This window comes from Gallus gallus, chromosome 6, assembly GCF_016699485.2.
Source record: "Gallus gallus isolate bGalGal1 chromosome 6, bGalGal1.mat.broiler.GRCg7b, whole genome shotgun sequence".
Taxonomy (NCBI): Eukaryota; Metazoa; Chordata; class Aves; order Galliformes; family Phasianidae; genus Gallus; species Gallus gallus.
Genome location: NC_052537.1, coordinates 23,032,136 through 23,052,974, shown reverse-complemented (window position 1 = coordinate 23,052,974; position 20,839 = coordinate 23,032,136). Strand labels below are relative to the sequence as shown.

Below are 20,839 nucleotides of genomic sequence, written 5' to 3'. Positions count from 1 at the left end.
CCCCTACATCCCCTGCTGAGCACAAAGCCTGTCCTGACACCTCATAACTCTTAGGGCCATCGTTTGTGGGGCTCTCATGCCCTCAGCAGCAAGCATGGAGCAGTGCCATGTGTCACCTCCGCCTTGTCCCGACCACTCCATGTCCCCTGGCTGTCCCCAGTGCAGTGGTAGAGGAACTGGTCGTGACCCTGTGCTGTGGCTGCTGGCCCTGCTGCCAGCTGGGCTCTGTCTCAGCCAGGTGGCCCAGACAGCGGAAAGTTTCAGGGTAAGAGGATGCTCTCACATGGAAAGCATCTTTCCGCTGTCCGGCAGTGAGCAGTGGGGTTTGGCGCAATGAGCCTCCGTCAGCACGCGCCTTGCCACGGGCTGTGCTTGGGGCTACTGTCCCGTGGCCCCTCCACGTGCCGGGGCCAGCACGTGGGGACCAGTCCTGGCTGCACGGGGGGAGGTAGGGGATGGAAGCCCTATCTGTGTCCTGCGCTGGTGCATGGGGGTGGGGATGGGATGCAGGCAGGAGGGGGTGGCAGCACTTGGTGGCTCGTGGATGGGATTCTCATTTATTTCCTTTAGAAGGGGAAAGAAACAGAGCAGGGGCATGTTGTTCTCTGTGTCCCCACCCTGTCCCCATGAGCAAGGGCTTCCAGGGGCAAAGCTGCTCCATCCCTGCTCGAGGGATGCAGGGAGCTGCCAGGAACAGGCTGGGAAAGCCCAGCGTGGGCTGCACCGCGGCGGCTGGGGGCTGGCTGCCGGCCCGCTTTGCCGCAGAGCTGGCTGCCCTGCTGTGTGCATAGGGTCAGCCGGGTCAGGGACGAGGTGCCCCAGCCTGTGGGTACTGCTGGCCAGGATCCGGGGCTGCCTGGCACCAGCCCCACAGGGCAGCATGGGAACTGGGCTGGGGGGTTAGCAGGGTACTCCATATCACCACGCAGCACCCTTGTCCCATTGCACAGCACCTTTATTGAGGACATAACTGGTGCATGGGTGTCACAGTGCCTGGGGCCAGGCAGGCTGAGGTAGTTGTCCGGGAGGGGCACCAGAGCACTGGAGCTGGGGTCCCCCCGGCAGCATGGGGCTGGGCCCCTGCACCAGCCATGATGCTCATCTCCATCCTCCATGGCAGCAGAAATAAATAGGGCAGGCGTCGAGTCCCTGAGCTCAGGCAGGTGCTGCTGCAGCCAGGGCAGGGGCTGGGGTGCCCCAGGGTGTGGGGTGGGGGGTGAGATGGGGTCTTACACCAGATTGTTGGCCAGGCGCTCACGCCGCTCCATCTCACTCACCACATCAGCACCGTAGGCATCACCTAGAGAGAGCAGAGGAGTTGGTGGGGTCAGGACATGTGGCACCCTACGTGTGGTCACCCCCCGCTGGCCCCACCCTCCTTACTCGTGTGACAGCCATGCATCCAGACGCGCTGCCCATCATACTTGCACTGGCACCGCAGCACGTTGTTGGAGAAGTCTGACTCAGCCACCTCATGCTTGGGGTTCACCACCACCTGGGGAGGGCAACGGGCATGGGGTTGGGGGCACCTTGCCTGCTGCACTGCACTTCTGTAGGGATGCCAGCAAAGGTGCCCAGCCCTGCTCTCCCAGCATGGGGTCCCTCCATGCCCACACCTGGAAGGTATAGCTGCCTGGCGGCACATCGGTGATGTCGATCCATTGGCAGTCAATGTCATGTCGGTAGGTGTCCCAGCAGCCCACGCTCACCCCCTGCTCCCCAAAGTTGGCGCAGGCAAAGCGACGCTGCAGCCCTGGGGACGGAAGGGGGGCATAAGGGATGGCGGGGCTGGGGGTGCTGCTCTGCCCCACTGCTGGTGCCACGTACCCTCAGGGCAGTTGGTGTCCTCCAGGCAGAAGCTGGCCTTGTGCCCCTCGGCCACCTTGGAGCCGTTGAGCGTCAGCAGGTCGTAGTGGGTGAAGACCTCGATGCTGTGGAAGTGCCTGTGGGGACAGGGGGTGAGTGGGGCCAGAGCAAGACGGGCAGCACCTAGAAGAGAGCAGCTCCGCGCAAATTACAGCCTTGTATCCAAATAAAGCCCTAATGACAGTGTCGGCCCGGACGCTGCTAATTACTCCGGGCGGGACAGTTTCTGCCAAGGGTGGGGGCTGTGTAGGAGGGACACAACCAAGGGAGACGTAGCTGCTTGGCTCCTTGGGTACCCAGCCTGGCCCCAGGATGTGGGAGACTCACCGGTGGCACTGGTGCCAGGTCCAGGCATGCCGTCCCATCCGGGGTCGGAAATCAGCTCTGCCCAGGTTGTGGATCTGGGAGGAGAAGCGGAGCAGGCGGCGGTGGCCGTAGGGCCACTGCATGGTGTCAGCAGAGCGGGACAGGCAGCGCTCCTCGTGGGCGCAGTACAGCAGCCCCAAGGGGCGATCCTCTAGGTAAGCTGTCTCCTGCACCAGCTGGGCGTTCATCACCAGGTCCGGGGCATCTGGCACAGAAGAAACATTGCCGGTGGTCCCCACACACCGCGGTGCCACCCGCTGCTCTGTGCAGATCTGCGTCCCACCAGGAGGATGGGCCCCCCTGGGTACTCACGGGTGGTGCAAGTGACCCCTGCCGAGAAGCGTCCCCCGCCAGTGGGGCAGTGCACGGGGCCATGGCGCTGGCACTGCTGCAGGGCCAGCTCTGTGCCCGTGCAGCGCACCCCACTCATCAGCACCTGCGAGGCGTCGGGGCTGCCTGCCCAGTACCAGGTCTCCTGGTAGAGGGAGACACAATGCTCAGATCAGTCCTCATCTGATCCTTCAGCTCCCAGCACTACCAGCAGTACCAGGGCTTGGACCCACGTACCCCAGGGCTGTATGCTGACACATCCCAGCACACTCACGATGCTCACCTGTAGGGCATGGCTGGCAAAGCCCAACCCCAGCTGCCTGCAGACCACCATGGCTTCGTTGAGCCCCCACTGAGCTCCACACACTGCGCCCCACTGCAGCCTGCCCTGCACTGGCACCAGCACCTCCACAACTCCCTCCTCAGGGCTGCGGCCCCCGGCCAGGCGCACCTGTGTGCAGAGAAGGGCTAGGACAGGGCTGCTGTGGGGTAGGAAGCCCTGTGCATCCATCATCCCACACGACCACTTCCAGCGTGTCCTGCAGACCCCACATCAGTGTGGCTTGAGTTGCTCTACTTGCCCCCATCCCCTTGGGCTGCTCCAAGCATCCATAATAGGAAGGGAGCTAAAGGCTCTGCATGGAGAGGCTGTGCAATGGGGCTCTGCATGGAGGGGCTGTGCAATGGGGCTCTGTGTGGAGGGCTGTACAATGGGGCAGGGGCTCACCTGGCTCTGGAAGTCCATGTGGGGTACGTGGCAGCGGACGGCCGCGTCGTCATCGTGCCGGCACCCACTCTGCTCACCGTCCTGGAAGCGGCACTCACCCAGGGAGCGCTCGTGGCCAATGCAGCGCACCTCACTCATGTGGATGGGCCCCAGGCCTGGAGCAGAGGGAGCACTCCTGCCTCTGTGCCCACTCTGGTTCCCCCTGCACACTTCCAGACTGGGGGACAGGAGTGGCCAGGGGAGGGGGTCCTTGCTCTTCATCCACCTCACCTTGACCCATCTGTGCTCCCAGTAGCGCCTGCCTGGCCGTGCCGTAGCCCAGCTGCCGACACACCACGCTGGCTGCTGCCAGGTCCCAGCGCCGGCCGCACACGGTGCCCCACTGCCCGTGGCGCAGCACCTCCACCCGGCCCTCTCCAGCATGGGCACCCGCTCGCAGGCGCACGGGAAGATCCTGGCATGAGGAACAGTCACTCAGTGGGTGCTGCCTGGCCCTGGGTGCCTGCCTTGGGGTTAGGGCATGGGACTGTGCCAGGGCTCACCTTTCCCACGGAGGCTTTGCGGGGAGGTTTCTTGTCCCTGTTCTTGTTCTGCTGGAAGGCAGGGCCGGGCACGCAGCTGACGATGGCATGCATGCCACGGGGACAGGCATTCTGGCTGGGGGCTGGGGGAGCCAGCCGTGTGGAGCAGCGTGACAGGTGGGGCTCTGTGCCCTGGCACTGCACACGGTGCACCCAGAAACTGCTCTTCTGGCTCAGGTTTCTCAGGCTGCCAGAGGAGAGCAGCGGGAAGAAGTGTAAGTTTTTTCTGGGGGAGGGCTCCTGCGCTGGTGCCCCCTGCCCAGGGCTGAGCCATACCTGGAGCTGGGGTCCTTCAGCTTCATGTTCCAGAGCTTCCTGCAAGGAGCAGAGCCAGGAGGTTTGGGGGTTCAGCACCACTGCGCCCCTATCCCTGCCTTCCCTGGCACCCCACTGCACGGTAGGGTTCTCTCCTCAGTGACAATCTTGTGCCAAATCCTGCTGTACTGCATGCCCAGCAGGGATGACAAGATGCCTGGCACCGGCAGGGGCTCATTATGGGCTGTATTTATAGCCCAGCACAAGTCTCGGCTCTCCTGTGCCTGTACCCATGCTGCACAGAGCAAAGCAGGGGAGCATCCCACAGCCCCTGACTGCTGCTGAGCCCAAGCTGAGGCCCCAAGGAAGGGGACACAGGCATGGACACGTGCCCCATGCCCCTAGCTACATCTGCACCCCTTCACTAGCAGCCTCTCTCCACCATACCCCAAATCCCCATAGCACATCCATCCATCCCTATCCCATGGCACATCCATCCATCCCTACCGGTAGAAGCTGGTGTTGACACGCTTCTCGCGGGGGAAGCCCAGCGTCCCACACACTACACGGCTGTTATTCTGGGTCCAGCCAGCGTCGCACACCTGTCTCCAGCGCCCGTTGTACTTCACCTCCACTGCTCCCTCCACCACTGGCATGCTCAGCTTAGCCCAAGCGAGGATGGGTTTGATCCGCACCTCCTCCAAGCTCAGCCCTGGCCCCTGCAGGGTGGCCACAGTGGGTAATAAGATCCACCCTAGACCCCCAACCATCTCAATGGATGGACAGCCCCTACTCACCTCTCCCAGGGCAGCAGGGGCTGATGTCAAGTGGGGGTCACCACGCAGGCGCTGCCCCGAGCACACCACACCGGCATCCTCGCCATGGTGGCAGTCACTCGTGCCCCAACCGTTGTGGGCGCAGTCAGCCAGGGACACCTCATTGCCTCCACACTGCACATTGTCTAACCAGATGGGACCTGGGTGGGATGGAGAACTAGGGGTCACTATGAAGGCATCGCTGTAGACCCAGTGGGTGCCCCCATGCTTTCCCCTCCTGCAGCACCCCGTGCAGGTTTCCCCCGGCAGCCGTTGTCCATCCAGCCACCCGCCCACCCCAGCTGCCCCCTACCTTCCCCCTGGCCGTAAGTAGCACTGTGGGTCCAGGTGATGGCTGCGGTGTAGCCCAGCTGCCGGCAGGCGACGGTGGCCACGTGGAAGTCGAAGCCATCATCGCACACGGTGCCCCAGCGGCCCTGGTACAGCACCTCCAGGCGGCCCTCCCCAGCTGGTCCCCGAGGCCCTGCCAGCCGCAGCTGCACCTCTTGTGGCTCCTGTGTGCTGGGAGCCGCCTGGCACAGCACCAGCACCAGTAGGAGCAGGATGGGTTTCAGACCGGCCGGCATCACCATCGCAGCTCTGAGGTGGGATGCCTGGGGACAGCCCGACACTGAGCCCCTGGGGAACACGGTGTGGGGGTGCAGCCCTCCCATACCACACAGCATGGTGATGATAGAGCAGGGTCATGCCTCCTTACACAGCAGTAACATCCCTATCCTTGCCCTGTACACGGCTTGCAGTGTACCCTCCCTGGGGCTCAGCCCCATATCCATATCCACAGCCCCTACCCCACACTCAGTGGGTGGCCAGCAGCCCTAAGCGCTGCCCTTGCTGCTTCATGCCTATGCTCTCGGCTGTGGGTGGGCATCCCACAGAACCCTTTTGTCCCCCAGTTGAAACCCATCGCCTTTCCCTCCTGCATGCAGCCCCCATCTCCAACCCTCTCCCCCTGCATCCCTACCGGCAGCACTGGGAGATGCTTCCCTCACCCCACCCCCCGCCCCTGAGATACCTCAGCCCCCGGCACTCACTCTGGCTGTCGGTGAGGGGACGCGGTGTTGGCTCCAGCCGCCCTCCAGCAGCTCTCCTGCAGCCAAGCACCGCCTGCTGCTGCTTTTATGGTGCAGCCGCCCCGGGTGGGGGCCCACGCAGCCCAGCCCAGCCTCTGCTCCCCCCCCACACGAGGCTCAGAGCCCAGCCCTGCACCCTGCCCAGCCGGAGCCTTGCTCTGAGGCAAAGCAACTTCTGGGGGGGTCAGAGCATGGGATGATGATCCTGATGCCCCCTGCCCCTAGAATGAAGCCAGGACCCTAGGGTGGGGCTGTCCCCCCACCCAGCATTCACAGCACCATGGGGCTGGCCCCCAGTCAGGCAGAACATGGGGCTGCCGGATGCATCACCCCAAAAGGATCCCCTCCTATGCAACGGGTGCTGCAACGGTGCTAGGACTTGGGATGCACAGAGAGCAGGGGAGGGGGCTGTGGAGGTCCCCAGGCGCCGCCTCCCCCATTGGAGGGGCAGACAGGGGATGCCCCCCCACAACGTGCCCTGGGAGCAACCGTGGGATGGGGCCAACAGCGGTCCCCGGAGCAACCCAGCGTGGGATGGGGATAAACAGGAAGCACCCGTGCCCTGGTGGTGGCCACCGGCCGGCCAGGAATGTGCCAGTGGCCACCGGGCTGTTTGTTTGGAGCGAAAGCAGCCAGTTCCTGCCGGGAGGAGCCAGGAACAACACGGCCAGGAATAGCCCGTGAGCTCATCGCCACGTCCTGACAGAGCCAGCAGCACCCCGGCACCCCACATCCCCACACATGCCACCACCCCATGAGCTCTCCCACGGCTGCGGCCATACCCTGACGCTCGGTGTGAGCGCGGCACACCGGGGTGACCCCCCTCGCTGTCACCCCCCGCTTACAGCGTGCACCACCACCTGCAGCCCCGTGCAGCCGGTGACTGCGGCAGCTAAAAATAGGGCTCTGCAGCAGGGCAGCCCCGTGCGCGGGAAGCTGTGGGCAGCGGGGCGGGCGTGCGGGGCTATTCTCAGAGGAGTGCGGGACTATTCCTGGCCGGTCAATATTGATTCAGGCGGTTCAGGTGCAGCAGCGCAGCCCGGAAACGCCGTATTTAGGGCCCCGCAGGAGGAGAGGCCTGGAGCTGAATCGGGAGCATTGTCCCCAGGAGGAAGAGGGCAGGGAGAGGATGTGAGCTCTGTCATTGCTGCGCGTGGCTCTCGGCAGCAGCACGAGGAAGGATGCTGGGAGCACGGCACACCCCAGCAAGGGGCTGGCTGTCCCCATTCACTGCTCAGTGACACGTCTGTGCCCTACACAAGCAGACACAGTGTGGGCGGCCCCGTGCAGCCCATGCTGGGGGGACATAGGATGTGTTCTGCACTCAGGCCCCAGGGTATCACAGTCCAAAGTGCACAGGGAGCCACACAAAGGGCTGAAAAACCACAGAGAGAGTTATAAATGCAAAGTCCATGGCTGGGTTTATTTCTGTGGGTGTCACAGCACTGGGACAGTTGACACCTCTTGGGACGCTGCACTGCTCTGTTCATAGGGGATGCTACCTTGCATGCTTGGCTCTCAGCATGGATGGGAAGCAGGGGCCACTGGGAACAAATGCAGCCACACACCTGTGCAGGTGAAGTCAGTTTCACCGCTGCCACCGCAGGCGCCTGAAGTCCCTGAGGACCACCTGGGCTGCATTGCGTCCCGCTGCACCCATCACACCTCCTCCTGAAAGGCAGCAGGAGTGGGGCTGCACCAGGGGTCTGCGCCTGTCTATGTAGCCCTATCCTCCCCTTGCAGCCCCATGCTCAGCCTTGCTTACCAGGGTGGGCTCCGCTCCCGCACAGGTATAAGCCTGGGACTGGAGACTGGTAGGTCGAGTAGGATGGTGCTGGTCGGGTGAAGTAGAGCTGGTCCAGAGACATCCCTCCATGAAAGATGTTCTGCAAAGAGAGCCCATGTGTGTACAGTGTCCCCTCCCCAGCTGGCACAGGAACGTTGCTCAGAGCCCAGCCCACTGGCACCCACCCCACCGGGCAGCCCAAAGATCCTCTCCAGGTCAGGTGGTGTCAGGATGTCCCTGCCGATGACAGACACCTTGAAGCCTGGGGCATAGGCTTCAATGCAGTCGAACACTATGGAGGAATGGAGACATTGCTGGCTCTTCCCATAAGCAGGGACCGGTGCTCCAGGTACTATCCTGCTCCACACATGCTTTACACACCTGTGTCTGCATAAGCATTCCGAGCCTTCTCGTCCCAGGGCTGCCCACCTGCCAGCTCATACGGAGTGTACTGGGTAAAGAGGGACACAACGTGGCAGCCTGGAGGGGCCAGCCCCGGGTCCAGTGCGGAGGGGATGCACAGCTCAATCATGGGCCTGGAGGAGTGAGACACGGCCACAAAACATCCCCCTGGCACCACCAGGGCAGTGGGCAGGGGGCGAGTTGAGCACCTCCTACCTGCTGGAGGGGTGCCCGTGGGCAGCCTCGGTGTAAGCCTGGTGCAGGAGGTGTGTGCCCTCGCAGTTGAGGTGGATGGAGCAGCAGTGGTGGGGCAGAGGTTGGCTGTCACGGGTGTTGGGGGCAGCCAGGAAGCTAGGCAGCCGGTCCACCGCCACTTGGATGGGGACCATGGGGTGCGTAAGTGTTTTAAGCATGCCTGAGCAAGGATAGCAAGAGCGGCTCCTTGTCCCTACCGTTGATTTTGGTGACAGGGGAACGTGTGTCGAGCTGCTGGATCCGCCGCACAAAGTCCTCTGGCAGCCGCTCCTGGGATGGAGAGGGCACTGAGGTGATGGGGTGACCCAGCTGGGGTGTGACCCTGTGCCGAGTGCTATGATGGCCCCATACCTGGGGGGTGAGCTCCAGGAAGGTGAGCTGGGGGGAGGCGTTGGACAACACCACTTTACTCCTCACCTCCGTCCCGTCCTGCATCACGACGCCCTGCGCCTGCCCATCAGATCCCAGCAGCACGCGGCACACGGCCTGGGCAGAGGGGAGGGAACCTCACCCCGTTCATCCCCACAGCCAGCAGCACACATCCCACAGCACTCACTAAGCCCAGAAACCCCATACCTGCTCTGTAAAGATGTGGGCACCGTAGGTGGCTGCTGCACGGGCGATGGCTTGGGACAGAGCCCCCATGCCCCCAGCCACATAGCCCCAGGCACCGCGCCGCCCCTCCAGCTCACCCATGACGTGGTGCAGCAGCACATACCTGTGGGTCAGCCAAGGGGATGAGGTCTGTCCCCTGCACGTGTCCCCCATGGCAAGGATGCCCTTATGAGAGCTTCAGTGGCCAACACACAGAGCCACAAGAGCCAGGGAAGGGATGTGACCCTTACCCACCACCAGGGGTGTGGGGGCTGCTCATGGCCCCAATCACTGCATCTGTTGCCAAAGTAGCCTTCAAAGGCTCTGACTCAAACCAGTGATCCAGGATCTGGTCCGGGAGACAAGGAGAGGCTCAGGGGTGGGCTGTGGCTGTGTCCCTGTGAGCACACAGGGAGGTGCCACTGCTGCTAGCACATACCTTGGAGATTGGGGCTGTCAGTACCTCGTAAAAGTGGGGCAGCTGCCGCCCCAGTGCCAGCCCTGTCAGAAAAGACAGCTCCAGGACCTGCATGGCTGCACCAGGAGGTGGCCACCAGTGCCAGGGGCTGGGCCAGACACCATCACCATGGGGATCCCCATGTCTCCACACACCTGCCTGCAGCAGGGGCCACAGGGCACGGAGCCTCTGCAGCAGGGAGCCCTGCCCTAGGGCAGCTGTATCCGCAGGGGGGGCATCCAGCAGCGGGTTGATGGCAGACACCAAGCGCCCCATGAACACCTCATACTTAGGGTAAGCCTGAATGGGAACAGAGAGTGGCCAGAAGGGGATACCCCACCATGAGCATCCCTACAGCTCTGATGGGCAGAGGGGGCTCCTGGGCCAGGTGCTGCTCTCATACCTGAGCATCCTTCTGGGAGAACTGGGCAATCTGCCTCTGGGTCTGGGCCATATCATGGCCCATCAGCAAGGAGCGGGGCGGGCTCCTGTCCTCCAGCAGCGGGGTGAAGGAGTAGGGGTCCCGTGGCAGCACCCTCAGCCCATGCCGCTGCAAGGCACGGGGTCAGGATGGAAACTGCAGGGATGGCCGGGCAGCAGGCTCACCCTGCCAGCATGCCAGGAAGGCAGCAGTACCTGCAGCTCCAGCTCTGTGTAGATCTGCGGGCGCAGCAGGCTGAGCAGGTAGGAAGCCCTGGAGAACTTAAAGCCTGGAGAACACGGGGTGGTGAGGGATGCACAGAGTAGGTAGCGGGCAGGAGGACGTGGGGTATGTAGGGTACCTGGCACAATCTCCTCGGTAACAGCCGCGCCACCCAGCACATGGCGTTTCTCCAGCACAGCCGTGCGCAGCCCTGCCTGCTGCAGATAGGCAGCCTGCGGGAAGCATGTGTCACACCATGGGTGGCACGCGTCCCTTTCCTGCACATGGTGACCCCATCCCCTCACTAAGGAAGTCCCCGCTTTCCAAACCTCTGTAGGACCCCCAGTCCCAGTGCTTCCTGTAGACCCGCCTCCCAATGCCCCCCACTGGTGATGGAGGCGAGCGCTCCACTGTCGGTACTCACTGCCACCAGCCCGTTGTGCCCTGCAAGGAGAGAAGGGGGTGAGCCAGGGCAGCCCCATGGCACCCTGCCACGCACAGATGCAGGACACCCAAATAGCGAGACTCTGGACATGAAGAGGCAGGCATCAGCAAGCATCCTCTCCATCCCTACATTCCTGGGCCCCAACGCATCCCCAGCTCTGACCCCTGTGCCAGCAGCACACCGTGGAGCTGCAACGCATGCCCATCCATGCCAGACTCATTCACAGCTGGGAGCTGCTCCACCCACACCAGTTCCTGGCCCCCTGTTACCTGCCCCGATCACCACGGCATCATACTCTCGCTGCAGCTTTTCTGTGGTCCTGCTATGAGCCAGGCGATGCCCCCGCAGCCCGTGGGCAGCACAGCCTGCACCCAGGCCTGCACGGAGCCCAGCCAACATCTCTGTGCTGTGTTGGTAGCTCCTGGACTTTGCTTTCATGGCTCTGCTTCTCACGGGGTTTCAGGGCACGGGGTGGGAACAGGGGGCCCAGGGCAGGGGACGCCTTGGCATGGGGCTGGACGCTGCCTCTCGGCTTGTGGGAAGGCTGGGCAGGACACGGCCCCTGCAGCTGAACCTCAGCCAAGCTTTGCCTGGGGCACATGGAGTGGCTGGGGAGCAGATGGGCACAGCCCGATTGTCAGATTCTGCCTGATGCTTGCAGCCCAGGGAGCATGCATGGATCCAGAGCAACTGGCTGGGTGGGCAGCCACCGTGCTGCAGAGAAGGGGAGTGCAGCCCCTCCACAGCAGCTGGAAAAGGGACAGCCTGAGGCTGAGCTTGGCTCTCGCCCCAGAGCTTTGCTCAGCGGGACAAATTCCTGCCCAGCAGCACGGGGCAAAGGTCCTGCCATGGTCCAGCACTCTCCAAGCCACAGTTCCCAGTCCCAGCTGTGAGGGACAGCCAGAACCCCTGGAGCAGACGGAGCTCGGAGCACTTACACATGCACCGACAGCAGATGTGTCTGGAGGACACATGAACTGCCTCGGCTGTACCACGTGCTGGTGCTCAGCTCAGCACCAACGTGCCCAGGAGCTGCACGTGGGCAGGGGGTGCACAGGATGCACCCCACCTCCCCAGGCTTGAGGACCACAAACCCACAGCCCTGTGTTTAGGGGTGCGGATGGGGGCCACAAGGTGCAGTTTGCAGCGCAGTTTGCCTATGATGTTTTGTTCTCTGGCCAAAGCCAGGCGCTGAGGCCAAGCCAACACCATAAATCCAGCTTTGGAAATGCACTTTTCAACAAGCCCGTGATTTGCCAAAAAGCTCTCAGCCCCACTCCCAGCCTGTCCCAGGAGGCTGCTGGGTGCTCGCCAAGAGGGAGAGGGGGAGAGGCGGGCAGTGCAAGCCCTGACCGGGTTGCATGACAGTGAAGCTGCACGTGGCCGCCTCCAGGCACAGCCCAGCTCACGCGCACCCCCTGAAGAAGCAGCACGAGGAACACCCACACCCGCTTTAATCCCAGTCCCAGCTCAGAGCAGGGGGATGCGGGAGGGCTCCCAGAGGCGCTGGGCCAAGTTGCAGGCCTGCTGGACCACCAGCTCGGATGGGATGATGCCTAGGTGCACGGTCAGCAGCTCGTAGCACTTCACCACTTCTGTTTGCTGGTTCTTGCTGTAGTAACGCAGCAACTTCCTAGGAAGGAAAAGCGGGGATACTCTGCAGGGTATGGCGCTGGCTGTGCCCCTTTGGAACCAAATTCTGCTAGGAGGCCTCTGGCAAGGACATCCATCCCTGCTGGCCCATGGTCACAGCACCAGGTTGGAGACACGGGCTGTGCTGTCCAGATGGCACTGTAGCACCAGTGCCAGTCTGCTGCCCTTGGCGTCCCCAGGCACACCAATGTACATGGGATGCTCGTTTCAGCATGTTCCCTGTCACCTCTGCCCAATAACAGGGCAGAGGACTGCTCACCTGTAGTAGTCCCCTGCCAGCATCCCAATGGGTGCAGAGTCGTCAGAGAGAACCGGCATCTCCAACACCTCCAGCTTATAGCCCTGGGGATGGATGACAGCAGAGGGCAGGGTTGTACCAGGGAGGGGATGGACAAGGAGCCCCGTGGTGGGGTGAGAGGGGGGCTCGGCCCATGTACCAGCTCATTCTCGAACCAGAGGAAGTAGGAGCAGCAGTAGTCACCATCCTGCAGCATGAGGGTCGTGTAGCCCTTCTGCAGGTACCGCCGGGCCAGTGCGATCAGGGACCACACCTAGGGGAAGGGGGGTACTCCACAGCTGAACACAAACCTCCAGCCACTGCCCCCTCCCATGGTCCGAGCACAGCCCTCAGCACCTGGACCCATAGGAGCCTGGTGTCTGGCCCAGGCACTGCAGGACCACTACCTTGCTCCTGACGAACTCGGCGAGGGGTCCCTTGCCCAGCTCTGAGCTGGACTTCTCTGTCACGCTGAGCGACGGTGCCATCATCTGCCCAGCTGTGCGGTCAACATAGATGAAGTGCACCAGGCCAGGAAAGTCCTCCAGGTACGTGGGGCTGGTTAAGGGTGTCCAATCACTTTGCTACCCCGCGGAAACCTCCCTCTCTCCCTCCCACCCCAACCTGGCCACAGGGATGGATATGACACCATGGTGATATTGCGCCTGCTCTTCACCAGCAGAAAGTCTCGCCAGTCCAGCAACTTCTCCCTGTGAGCAGAGGTGCAGTGAGCAGCAACGCAGACCCCCAGCTGCAGGCAGTCCCCACATCCCCCAGCCTCACCTCATCAGCTTCTGGGCTCGGTCCCGCAGGCCCTGGGACAAGCTGTGGCTGGTGGGGGTGAGGAAGAGCTGACGATATACAGAGCAGAGCTGTCGCTTCACAGTGCCCAGCGCATGCAGCAGCCTAAGTGGGAGGTAGGGGGGGGTCCAGCTTTGGGGTCTGCATTCAGGCAGAGCAAGGATCCCATACTCCCTGGCTGCCCCGTACTCACTCCAAGTTGCTCCCAGCCTCGCTCCGGGAGAATATCTTGTTCTTGAATTCCACCCAGGCGTTCTGTAACTAGAGATGGGGCTCAGTGTCCAGCTACAGGGACAGCGGGATGAGGTCCATGCATTCCCACACCCACCTGCATGTCCTGCCCACTCAGCTTCTTCACAAACTTATCCATGCGCTGCCGCAGCTCGGCCAGGAAGGGGTGGGCACGGGGGGCTCCCACCTCCTGCCCCTCTTCCAGCTTCTTCTCCAGCACCAGGAACCCATCCAGCAGTTGGTGCAAGGTGACGGCCACGTGGCTCGTGGGGCCCTGCCACGGAGCGGAGATGCGGGTCAGGCAGGAGCTAGCTCAGCCCTGCTCCCCTCGCCTTACAGCTCACCTTGGTCAGGAGCACAAGGGAGATGCCAGGCCACAGTGGGAAGCAGTGCATGGTGTGGGGCAGCAAGAGGTAGCTGCCGTCCCGCAGGTTGGCCTCCAGGAAGATCCTCCTGGGGTTCGAAGCTTCTGGGAGCAGAGGGCCCAACATCTGGAGCAGGTCCTCTGCCATCTGGGCAGAGAGGAGAGATGCTCAGCCCCTGCATCAACCAAGGGACGTGGTGATGGAACCAACGTCCTGAAAGCTGCAAGTACCCCACAAGAGCGGCAGACAGAACGGAGGCTGCTTGCAGCCAGCAAACACCTTCTGCAGAGACCAGCAAATGCTTGCAGAGCAGTGTAGGGAAGAAAGCAGTCCAGAAACCATGAGGCAGCAGAGGGAGACACCAGACTGCTTTGAGAGAGCCTCAACCCTGTGCCACTGACATCCATGGGGATGCTGCAAGGCAGCACCCCGGGGCTGTCACACCGTCATGCACAACACAGGGGATGTGCCACACGCCTCCACAGGCTGGGACACTTGTAGCCATGGCACATCAAAGGAGATGTAGTGAGGACCAGAGATGACAAAGAGCATCAGGACAGGCTGGGAAGGCATGGATACAGGTGGAATCATGTCGCCCACGCTCACCTGGACATCTGCAGTATCTGCATCCCCATCACCCACCAGCTCAAGGCTCTCCGACCAGCTCTCACTGCCTGCGGGAATGCAGCAACTCTGCTCTACCTGCCAGTCCCCCACACAGCCCCAAACCTCCTATGGGGGAGGGGAGCCCAGGGCACTGACCAACCTGGCACTCACCTGTGCTCTGCCTGCCCGGCGAGGGCTCAGGTGTGTAATAGACTTCAGGTGCAGAGAGATCATCAGTGTCCTGCTAGCAGGAAGGGCTGCCTCAGCTGTGCTATGACTGCACAGCAGCACCACCAGCATCCCACTCTGCAGCTCCAAGCTTTGCTGCCCCTGGGGCTGCCACCCACTCTCACCTGATCATCTGACTCCTTCTCTGTAGCCCCGTGGGAGCTGGGGTTGCTCACAGGGATGCTCTCGCTTCTCTTGGGTCCTCGTGGCAACGACTTCCCTGCTGCGGGCTTCCAAAAAGAAAGGCAGAAAATCAAAGCCTGACCCACAAGATATTACCCTCCAGGGGCACCCCAGCCCACTCTCCCCACACCTGTGGGCCGAGCTCCTCCTCAACGCTCTGGCTGGGATACAGGTCCTGCACCAGGAGGATGAGGGTGAGCAGGTCAGCGGGGCGGATGGAGCTGGCATTGCGGCTGTGGGATGGAGAACAGAGGGGTCAAGCAGAAGGGCCAATAGCTGTCCTGGGAGGGTGTTGGAGCCAGGGCCAGTCGCACCTGGAGTAGAAGGCCAGCAGCTTGGTGTGCACCAGGAGGAAGGCGTGTCCCACCTCATCGCCACCGCGCTCGGGGCTGGCGTTGATGTGCTGCACCACCTGTTTCTCCAGGAACTCGATGCACTGCTCACACAGCTGAGGGTGGATGAGCCGCTCCACCGCCTGCGGTGTGGGTTGGGATGAGGCTGCTGAGCCAGACAGACCCAACTGCACGGCGCTGGGGCAGGGCTGGGCTGCTCCCTGTATCACAACCTGAGGGCTGCCCAAAGATCCCCACCAGGAGACCTTCTCCGGGATGCAGCATCACCCACTGCCAGACTGGAAGAAGCCCTGGGATCTGTGCTCAGCAGGTCCCAAGGTACATTACCTCCACGGCAAAGCTCTGGTCCTCCTCCCGCAGGCGGATGTATGTCTCCAGCAGCCCCCTCAACAGGCTCCAGATGCGCTCCCGCCGCTCCGAGTCCGCTGGCCGCAGCCTGCGGTGGCCACAGAACGTGAGCCATGCGTGAGATGACCCAGAAGGATGGGCATCCCAAACCCCCCCGGCACCCCAGCAAAGGGAAAGGAGATGGGAGCCTCACTGCCAGGGGGCACCAACTACGGGATATGCTCCCGCCCTCCCATCTTGGCAGCTCCCCCAGCACCCCTGTGCCCCGGCCCGTGCCGGTTGGTGCTCCCTGCTCACTCCTTGCGGATGAGGTGGGCATCGAGCGTGACGAGGCCACAGTGAGCCTCCACCAGGCGCCGCAGCACGAAGAGCGTCCTGCGCAGGTCGTCCTCGCTCTCCGTCCCGTCGCCGTTCACCGCGATGTACAAGCAATCCCCGAACTGCAACCGGCGGCGGGGTCAGGGCACAGGCTCGGCCGCCCCCCCGGCTCCCCCCGCCCGGCCCTACCATGTGCAGGACGTGGAGGTGCTGCCCGCGTTCGGCCCTGAAGCAGGTGTAGGTGTCCGACAGCTTCTCCAGCAGCGCGGTGCAGGAGATGATGAGGGGCGCGAACAGCGTGTTCAGGCTGTCCTCCAGCGCCGGGCCCTGGGGCACGCGCCCGAGTCAGCGTCCCCGGATCCCGTGAGCCGCCCCGCGTCCCGCCCGCCCCCTCGGGGCCGCCCCGTCCCGTCTCACCCCACCTGCGCGGCGGTGGCGGCGGGCGGCCGCAGCCGGCGGAGGAAGGCGGCATCGGCCCAGTAGAAGAGCAGCTCCGCCGCGGTGCTGGCGATCAGCACGCACCGCATAGCCCGGTCCGGCCCCGGGACTCCGCGGCTCCGCCCGCCCAGCGCCGCTTCCTGCTCCGCCGCGCGTGACCGCCGCGCCCACGCGCGCAGCGCCTCCGGTGGCCCGGCGCGGCCCTGCAGCTCGCGCCCGACGGCGAGGTGCTTCGCTCCGGTTCCGCTTCGATTCCCCTCTCGCCCCGCTCCGGTGCCGCCCCGCGGCGAACAGAAGAGGCGTGCGCGGTGGGCAGCGGAGCTTTATTATCCCTCGCGCTCCGTCGCGGTGCGTCCCGGCTGCTCCGGCCCGCACCTCTCGCTCCCGCAGCCTGAGCCGCCTCCGCCTCGCACGGCGCGGAGCTCCCCGTCGCCGCGGGCCTCATTAACTTAATTACCAACATTTACAGCCGTGGCCCCGCCCGCGCGGCTCCCCCCGTCCCGCGCCGTCCGGGCCGCGCTCGCAGCGGCAGCAGAGGGAGCTGCTTCCATGCGCGCTGCGAGCTCCCCGCACGCGGGGCGGGCCCCGACCCTCCCGGCGGAGCCCCGCAGCCCGGCAGTTTGGCCGTCGGTGCGCGGGGCGGGGCGGGCACGGGTGGGGGGAGAAGGTGCCGAGCCGGAGGGCGTCCGGGCGGCGGGGAGGAGGTGCGATGCGGTGCCCGCGCCGTGCTGCCGACGAGCAGCGCGTCCCGGGGAGCGAGCGGTGGGTCCGTTGCGGGCCGCGGGCTATCGGTAGCGGCAGGCCAACGCGTTCACGTTCTTCACCACGTAGAAGCTCATGGTCAGCGGGGGGATGACCAGCGTGCGGCCGGCCCGCAGCGGCCGGGGCTTTAGCTCGGGGAGGGTCCCGTCGTCCACCATGGCCAAAGGCTGCCCGTTGAGCTGCACAGACCTGCGGGAGCAGAACAGGGTCAGGGAGCGGCACCAAGGACGGGGTGGTCCCCAGCGGGAGCCCCGCGCTTACTTGGAGTGCAGCCCGTCTTTGCCATAGGGCTGCAGCAGGTACTGGTGGACGATCTTATCCCGCAGCGTCCCCGCCAGCTTGATTTTCTTCCGGGAGCGATGCAGGTTGATGATATACAAGGTGATGGAGCCCCGCACGTAGTTGTGGCTGCAGAGGGGAGAGCGTGGGCTGAGGGGTGCGTTGGCATCTGTCCTGAGAGCATCACCCCGGGAAAAGGGCCTGGGGTGTGGGCACAGCCATCCGGGTTGGACATCACCATCCGGAGGGAGACGTGACTTCCCCATCGTGACAGCTTCCCAACTTCCCCTGCTGTCCTTGGCCAGGATTGGCACTGCTCGAGGGGGTCCCTGCAGCTGGGGGCAGCCCCCCAGGACCTTGCAAGGAGGAGGCTGAGAACTGAGGGAGCTCAGTACGTGAGTGGCGTCTGCCCCCCGCCACCCCGGGCACCCAACTGACAGCTCCAGACACTGATCCTCTGTCCCTGCTTAATCAGACAGCCCCAAACAAAGGCTATAAAGCACTTTGCACCTGTCAGTTACTGGACAAGGTTTCCTACCGAGCTGGAGGCATGTTGAAAGCATCTGGACTGTGTAAAGAAACAGCCTCTCCTCCTCCACAATAGCAACTTGTGTCTGCAGAGGAGGTGGCTGCCTCCCCCCCCGCCCCCCACTGCTTGCTGGGGCGCTTTGAAAGACCTTATCAGTGAAACAATGAGCAGGCTGGGCTCCTGGGCAGGTAACCCGACCGAACGGGGGCCCCTCGTGAAATCCACCCCCTTGATCTTTGCTGCCGGGGCTGTCCGGCCGCCGGCCCCGTTCCCAGGCGGGTGCTGCCCCACGGCCCCCAGCCTCCCTCACTGTGCATGGCTCACTTGTGGGAGCTGGTGCAGTGGGCATAAATGCGGAGCTTGTCACGGATCACCCTGCCCGGCCGGGGCTTCCTCTGCAGACCGGCCACATGGATGGCCAGCACCTTGGGTCCGATGAGCCGCTTGTACAGTAGGGACAGCCAGTAGTCCTGCAGGGCAGAGAGGACAGTCAGCAGCACCAGTCCAGGAGAGTCTGGGCTGCCTGGGTGAGAATATTCCATGCCAGATGTCTGCCTTGGGGTGAGCTATTATTTTTTGGCACGGATCAAGCCAAAATGGTATAGCTGTTTCCAGGAAAGAGATTAAGGAAGGAGTACGTTGCTTTGCACGCTAGGAGACACTGATATCCTCTAAAGGAGCTCAGGCTGTGCAGCTTGGTGGAGAGCAGCACGGATGCTACCTCACATCCCATGGACTCACGCACGGCCACGCTGCAGAGCCACGCACAGCCCACACAGGACAATGACGCCTTCTGCCCCATTGCTGTGCAAGGCTGGAGCCCCTCAATCTATCCCATGCTCCCCACTCTGCTGATGGCACATTGGCTCTGGAGACAGCCTGGGGTGCTCCGCTCCCCAGAGGTATTTCTCCTCCCAAAGCCACCTGTGGATCTAAGCACCCATGACCATAGCACAGGGAAGCCAAGTACTCAAGAAATAGGAAATGCTCAGCCCCTGCACACATGCGTTAATGATGCGGCCTTTTAATTACGTCACCACATACTATTTTTTCCCACAGGGCACGGCCTCGCTTAGCACACAGGATGGGCCCCAGGCCCTGGGGAGGGAAGCAAAGGCTGTGCACTGCCGGCGGCCACCGTCTGCTGGGCCCCCCGCTCATCCGCTGCAGAAGCCGGGAGGTGTGCGGTAAATGAAGCAGGGTTGTAGGAAGGGAGGGGACATGCTCAGAGGGCCGCTCTGCAGGACGGGGCTCTGTCCCTGTCGCCGCAGCAGCTACCAGCCAAGAGGAACACCCATCTGGTTGGTGCCGGCAGTGCCACTCGGCCTGCCACAGGGACATCCAAGCCTGCTTCCCACTGGCTGGGTCAGCTTTGGCCGGAGGGCTGGAGGAAAACCTCCTCCTGCCCTCCTCTCTCTGCTTCTGGCCAAGCCTGAAGATGGCCCGTTAGCTGCCTGTTAGCTGGCTCTTCCTAGCAGCACTGTGGGGTTTCTTGCTTTCTCTGCGCATTCCCACCAGCAAGATGCTGGTTTTGCTGGCAAATGATGGGAGTGATAGATGCTACAGGACACAGAGAGTCCTCAGGGACTTAGCGGCCACCCTTCAAGTTCCATGTGCTGTTGGTGCTCCCCTAAAAGCTGTGGCTTAGCAGAGCCCTCGGTGCCGTGGCTGCCAACCACCTTAGCAGAGATGCTCAGGGCAGAGTGGGGACCAACGTGTCCCTTCAGCATCTGCAGGAGGAGAGAAAGCACAAGTGATTTTACCCTGCTTGGCAGGCAGGGTGAGCTCTGAAGCCTTTCTTTCAAGAAGGATGTGGAAGCACCAAAGAGAGTTCAAAGCTGGGCCAGAAAAATGACCCAGGGGCTGGAAAAGGAGCCTTTTGCTGCAGCCTGGAGGAACTCAAGCCATTCAGCTTGCTGCAGGGAAGCACTGAAGACAGCTGCAGCTTTTCGCGTCATCGCAAGCCTGCTTGCAGCAGGGGCCAAAATCATGTTCCTTGCAATAAATTACCAGGAGCCACTGACACCGAGTATTTGGATGATGAATTGCACACGCACCCAGCATGACGAAAACAAAACCTCTGGGTGCAGGCACTTCCCAGGCTGCTGCAGGGCTGTGAGCCCCGACCAAAATCCCATCGGGGCTGCTGGGCACCTGCAGGTACGACTTGCTTTGTCTCCCGTTCAGATGGCCACCGATGTGGGAAGATGGGTGTTGACACCCATCTCTGAAAGCAACAGGATGGCTTTTTCCCTAGCTGGGTCTGTCACCTCTTCCACGTGTCCTCATGACCACCTTGCAGCAAAAAGCCACAGCCCAGAGTGGTGCACAGCTCGATCCAGCTCAGTCACAGCAGGATCGGGGCCTTGGAGCTGCCGAGAGCTCCTGTGGTGAGCCATTATACAGTCATAAGGCTAGAGGAGGAATAGCAGAAAGGAATCTGGTCCGCTATTAGTCCTTGGGGAACCCAGGGAGCTTTCTTGCTTTAATTACTTTGCAGACCCATTAAGGCTGCCGCTACAGTCCTCGGCGGGGCTGCAGGCACCTGAGCAGAGCAGAACAGGAGGTCCCTGGCCGGGATGGTGTATTTACAGGCAGGAAGGGCCACGGTCCCATGCGAGCTGATCTGTGGAGCTCAGCCCAACCACGTCTTCTGCGTGCCACAGGGCCAGCAGAGGCAGAGAGCTCTCCACCAGACAGGGAAAGCCCAGAGGGTCCCGTTTTATCTCCTTACACGTTTTGATTCATCGCGGGAGCTTTTTGAAGCTTAAGCTTTTGGAAAGGCAGCTGATTAGTCAGCCCTTCAGACAGCCCCGCTAACCACATCTCCTGCCTCCAGAGCCGATACAAAGAGC

The 20,839-nt window shown here is 62.8% G+C and overlaps 4 protein-coding genes across 16 annotated transcripts in view; all 4 read right to left on the bottom strand.

The window, feature by feature from the left end:
- Positions 1-934: 934 nt before the first annotated feature.
- LOXL4 (lysyl oxidase like 4) lies at positions 935-6,052 on the bottom strand. The gene is made up of 15 exons (NM_001389513.2): positions 5,993-6,052; positions 5,254-5,554; positions 4,923-5,101; positions 4,633-4,844; positions 4,147-4,185; positions 3,832-4,057; positions 3,560-3,743; positions 3,290-3,444; positions 2,846-3,013; positions 2,545-2,707; positions 2,194-2,437; positions 1,828-1,943; positions 1,617-1,753; positions 1,384-1,495; positions 935-1,300 (listed from the first exon to the last, which is right to left on the bottom strand). Exons 2-15 carry the CDS (start codon positions 5,531-5,533, stop codon positions 1,230-1,232), a joined length of 2,286 nt encoding a protein of 761 aa, NP_001376442.2. The 5' UTR covers positions 5,534-5,554; positions 5,993-6,052; the 3' UTR covers positions 935-1,229.
- A 1,377-nt stretch (positions 6,053-7,429) lies between these two features.
- PYROXD2 (pyridine nucleotide-disulphide oxidoreductase domain 2) lies at positions 7,430-11,023 on the bottom strand. Its single transcript, NM_001389514.2, has 16 exons — positions 10,883-11,023; positions 10,593-10,612; positions 10,308-10,401; positions 10,162-10,235; positions 9,929-10,075; positions 9,681-9,825; positions 9,508-9,569; positions 9,320-9,417; positions 9,051-9,192; positions 8,826-8,960; positions 8,672-8,744; positions 8,436-8,592; positions 8,199-8,353; positions 8,003-8,109; positions 7,797-7,917; positions 7,430-7,702 (listed from the first exon to the last, which is right to left on the bottom strand). Exons 1-16 carry the CDS (start codon positions 11,010-11,012, stop codon positions 7,620-7,622), a joined length of 1,743 nt encoding a protein of 580 aa, NP_001376443.2. The 5' UTR covers positions 11,013-11,023; the 3' UTR covers positions 7,430-7,619.
- Positions 11,024-11,828: 805 nt separating this feature from the next.
- On the bottom strand, positions 11,829-16,543 carry HPS1 (HPS1, biogenesis of lysosomal organelles complex 3 subunit 1). Of its 5 annotated transcripts, none has more exons than XM_015288697.4 (18): positions 16,399-16,543; positions 16,166-16,303; positions 15,956-16,098; positions 15,638-15,746; positions 15,272-15,432; positions 15,088-15,190; positions 14,900-15,004; positions 14,718-14,790; positions 14,547-14,614; positions 13,920-14,087; positions 13,673-13,849; positions 13,538-13,605; positions 13,327-13,449; positions 13,188-13,253; positions 12,951-13,095; positions 12,704-12,817; positions 12,526-12,608; positions 11,829-12,246 (listed from the first exon to the last, which is right to left on the bottom strand). In XM_015288697.4, the coding sequence occupies exons 1-18, from the start codon at positions 16,501-16,503 to the stop codon at positions 12,084-12,086; spliced, it is 2,112 nt and encodes a 703-aa protein (XP_015144183.2). In that variant the 5' UTR covers positions 16,504-16,543; the 3' UTR covers positions 11,829-12,083. The 5 variants fall into 5 exon arrangements, 3 of the variants coding, with proteins under 3 accessions (XP_015144183.2, XP_015144185.2, NP_001026751.2); XM_015288699.4 differs by having other exon boundaries at positions 13,538-13,599; NM_001031580.2 differs by having other exon boundaries at positions 14,718-14,787.
- A 136-nt stretch (positions 16,544-16,679) lies between these two features.
- HPSE2 (heparanase 2 (inactive)) overlaps positions 16,680-20,839 on the bottom strand; it is an 85,992-nt gene continuing 81,832 nt past the window's right edge. For all 9 annotated transcript variants that reach the window (XM_046943186.1, XM_025151816.3, XM_046943184.1 and 6 more), the window contains 3 exons: positions 18,309-18,454; positions 17,438-17,584; positions 16,680-17,365 (listed from right to left, as the gene is read on the bottom strand). In XM_046943186.1, coding sequence (XP_046799142.1) covers positions 17,200-17,365; positions 17,438-17,584; positions 18,309-18,454 — 459 coding nt within the window. In that variant the 3' untranslated portion in view covers positions 16,680-17,199. The remainder of the gene's footprint in view (positions 17,366-17,437; positions 17,585-18,308; positions 18,455-20,839) is intronic.

Bases quoted from the DNA above. Each gene is read 5' to 3' on its own strand.
- LOXL4 (NM_001389513.2), bottom strand. From the start codon at position 5,533: ATGGTGATGCCGGCCGGTCTGAAACCCATCCTGCTCCTACTGGTGCTG. The intron at 5,102-5,253 runs GTAGGGGGCAGC...CATCCCACCCAG, and splicing joins TACTTACGGCCAGGGGGAAG to GTCCCATCTGGTTAGACAAT. The intron at 4,058-4,146 runs GTATGGCTCAGC...CTCCTCTGGCAG, and splicing joins CTGAAGGACCCCAGCTCCAG to CCTGAGAAACCTGAGCCAGA.
- PYROXD2 (NM_001389514.2), bottom strand. From the start codon at position 11,012: ATGTTGGCTGGGCTCCGTGCAGGCCTGGGTGCAGGCTGTGCTGCCCAC. The intron at 10,236-10,307 runs GTACCCTACATA...CGTGTTCTCCAG, and splicing joins TACCGAGGAGATTGTGCCAG to GCTTTAAGTTCTCCAGGGCT. The intron at 7,703-7,796 runs GTAAGCAAGGCT...GCTGCCTTTCAG, and splicing joins CGGGAGCGGAGCCCACCCTG to GAGGAGGTGTGATGGGTGCA.
- HPS1 (XM_015288697.4), bottom strand. From the start codon at position 16,503: ATGCGGTGCGTGCTGATCGCCAGCACCGCGGCGGAGCTGCTCTTCTAC. The intron at 15,747-15,955 runs GTGAGCAGGGAG...TGGCCACCGCAG, and splicing joins GCCCACCTCATCCGCAAGGA to GCTGCGGCCAGCGGACTCGG. The intron at 15,191-15,271 runs GTGCGACTGGCC...TCCATCCCACAG, and splicing joins CTGCTGGCCTTCTACTCCAG to CCGCAATGCCAGCTCCATCC.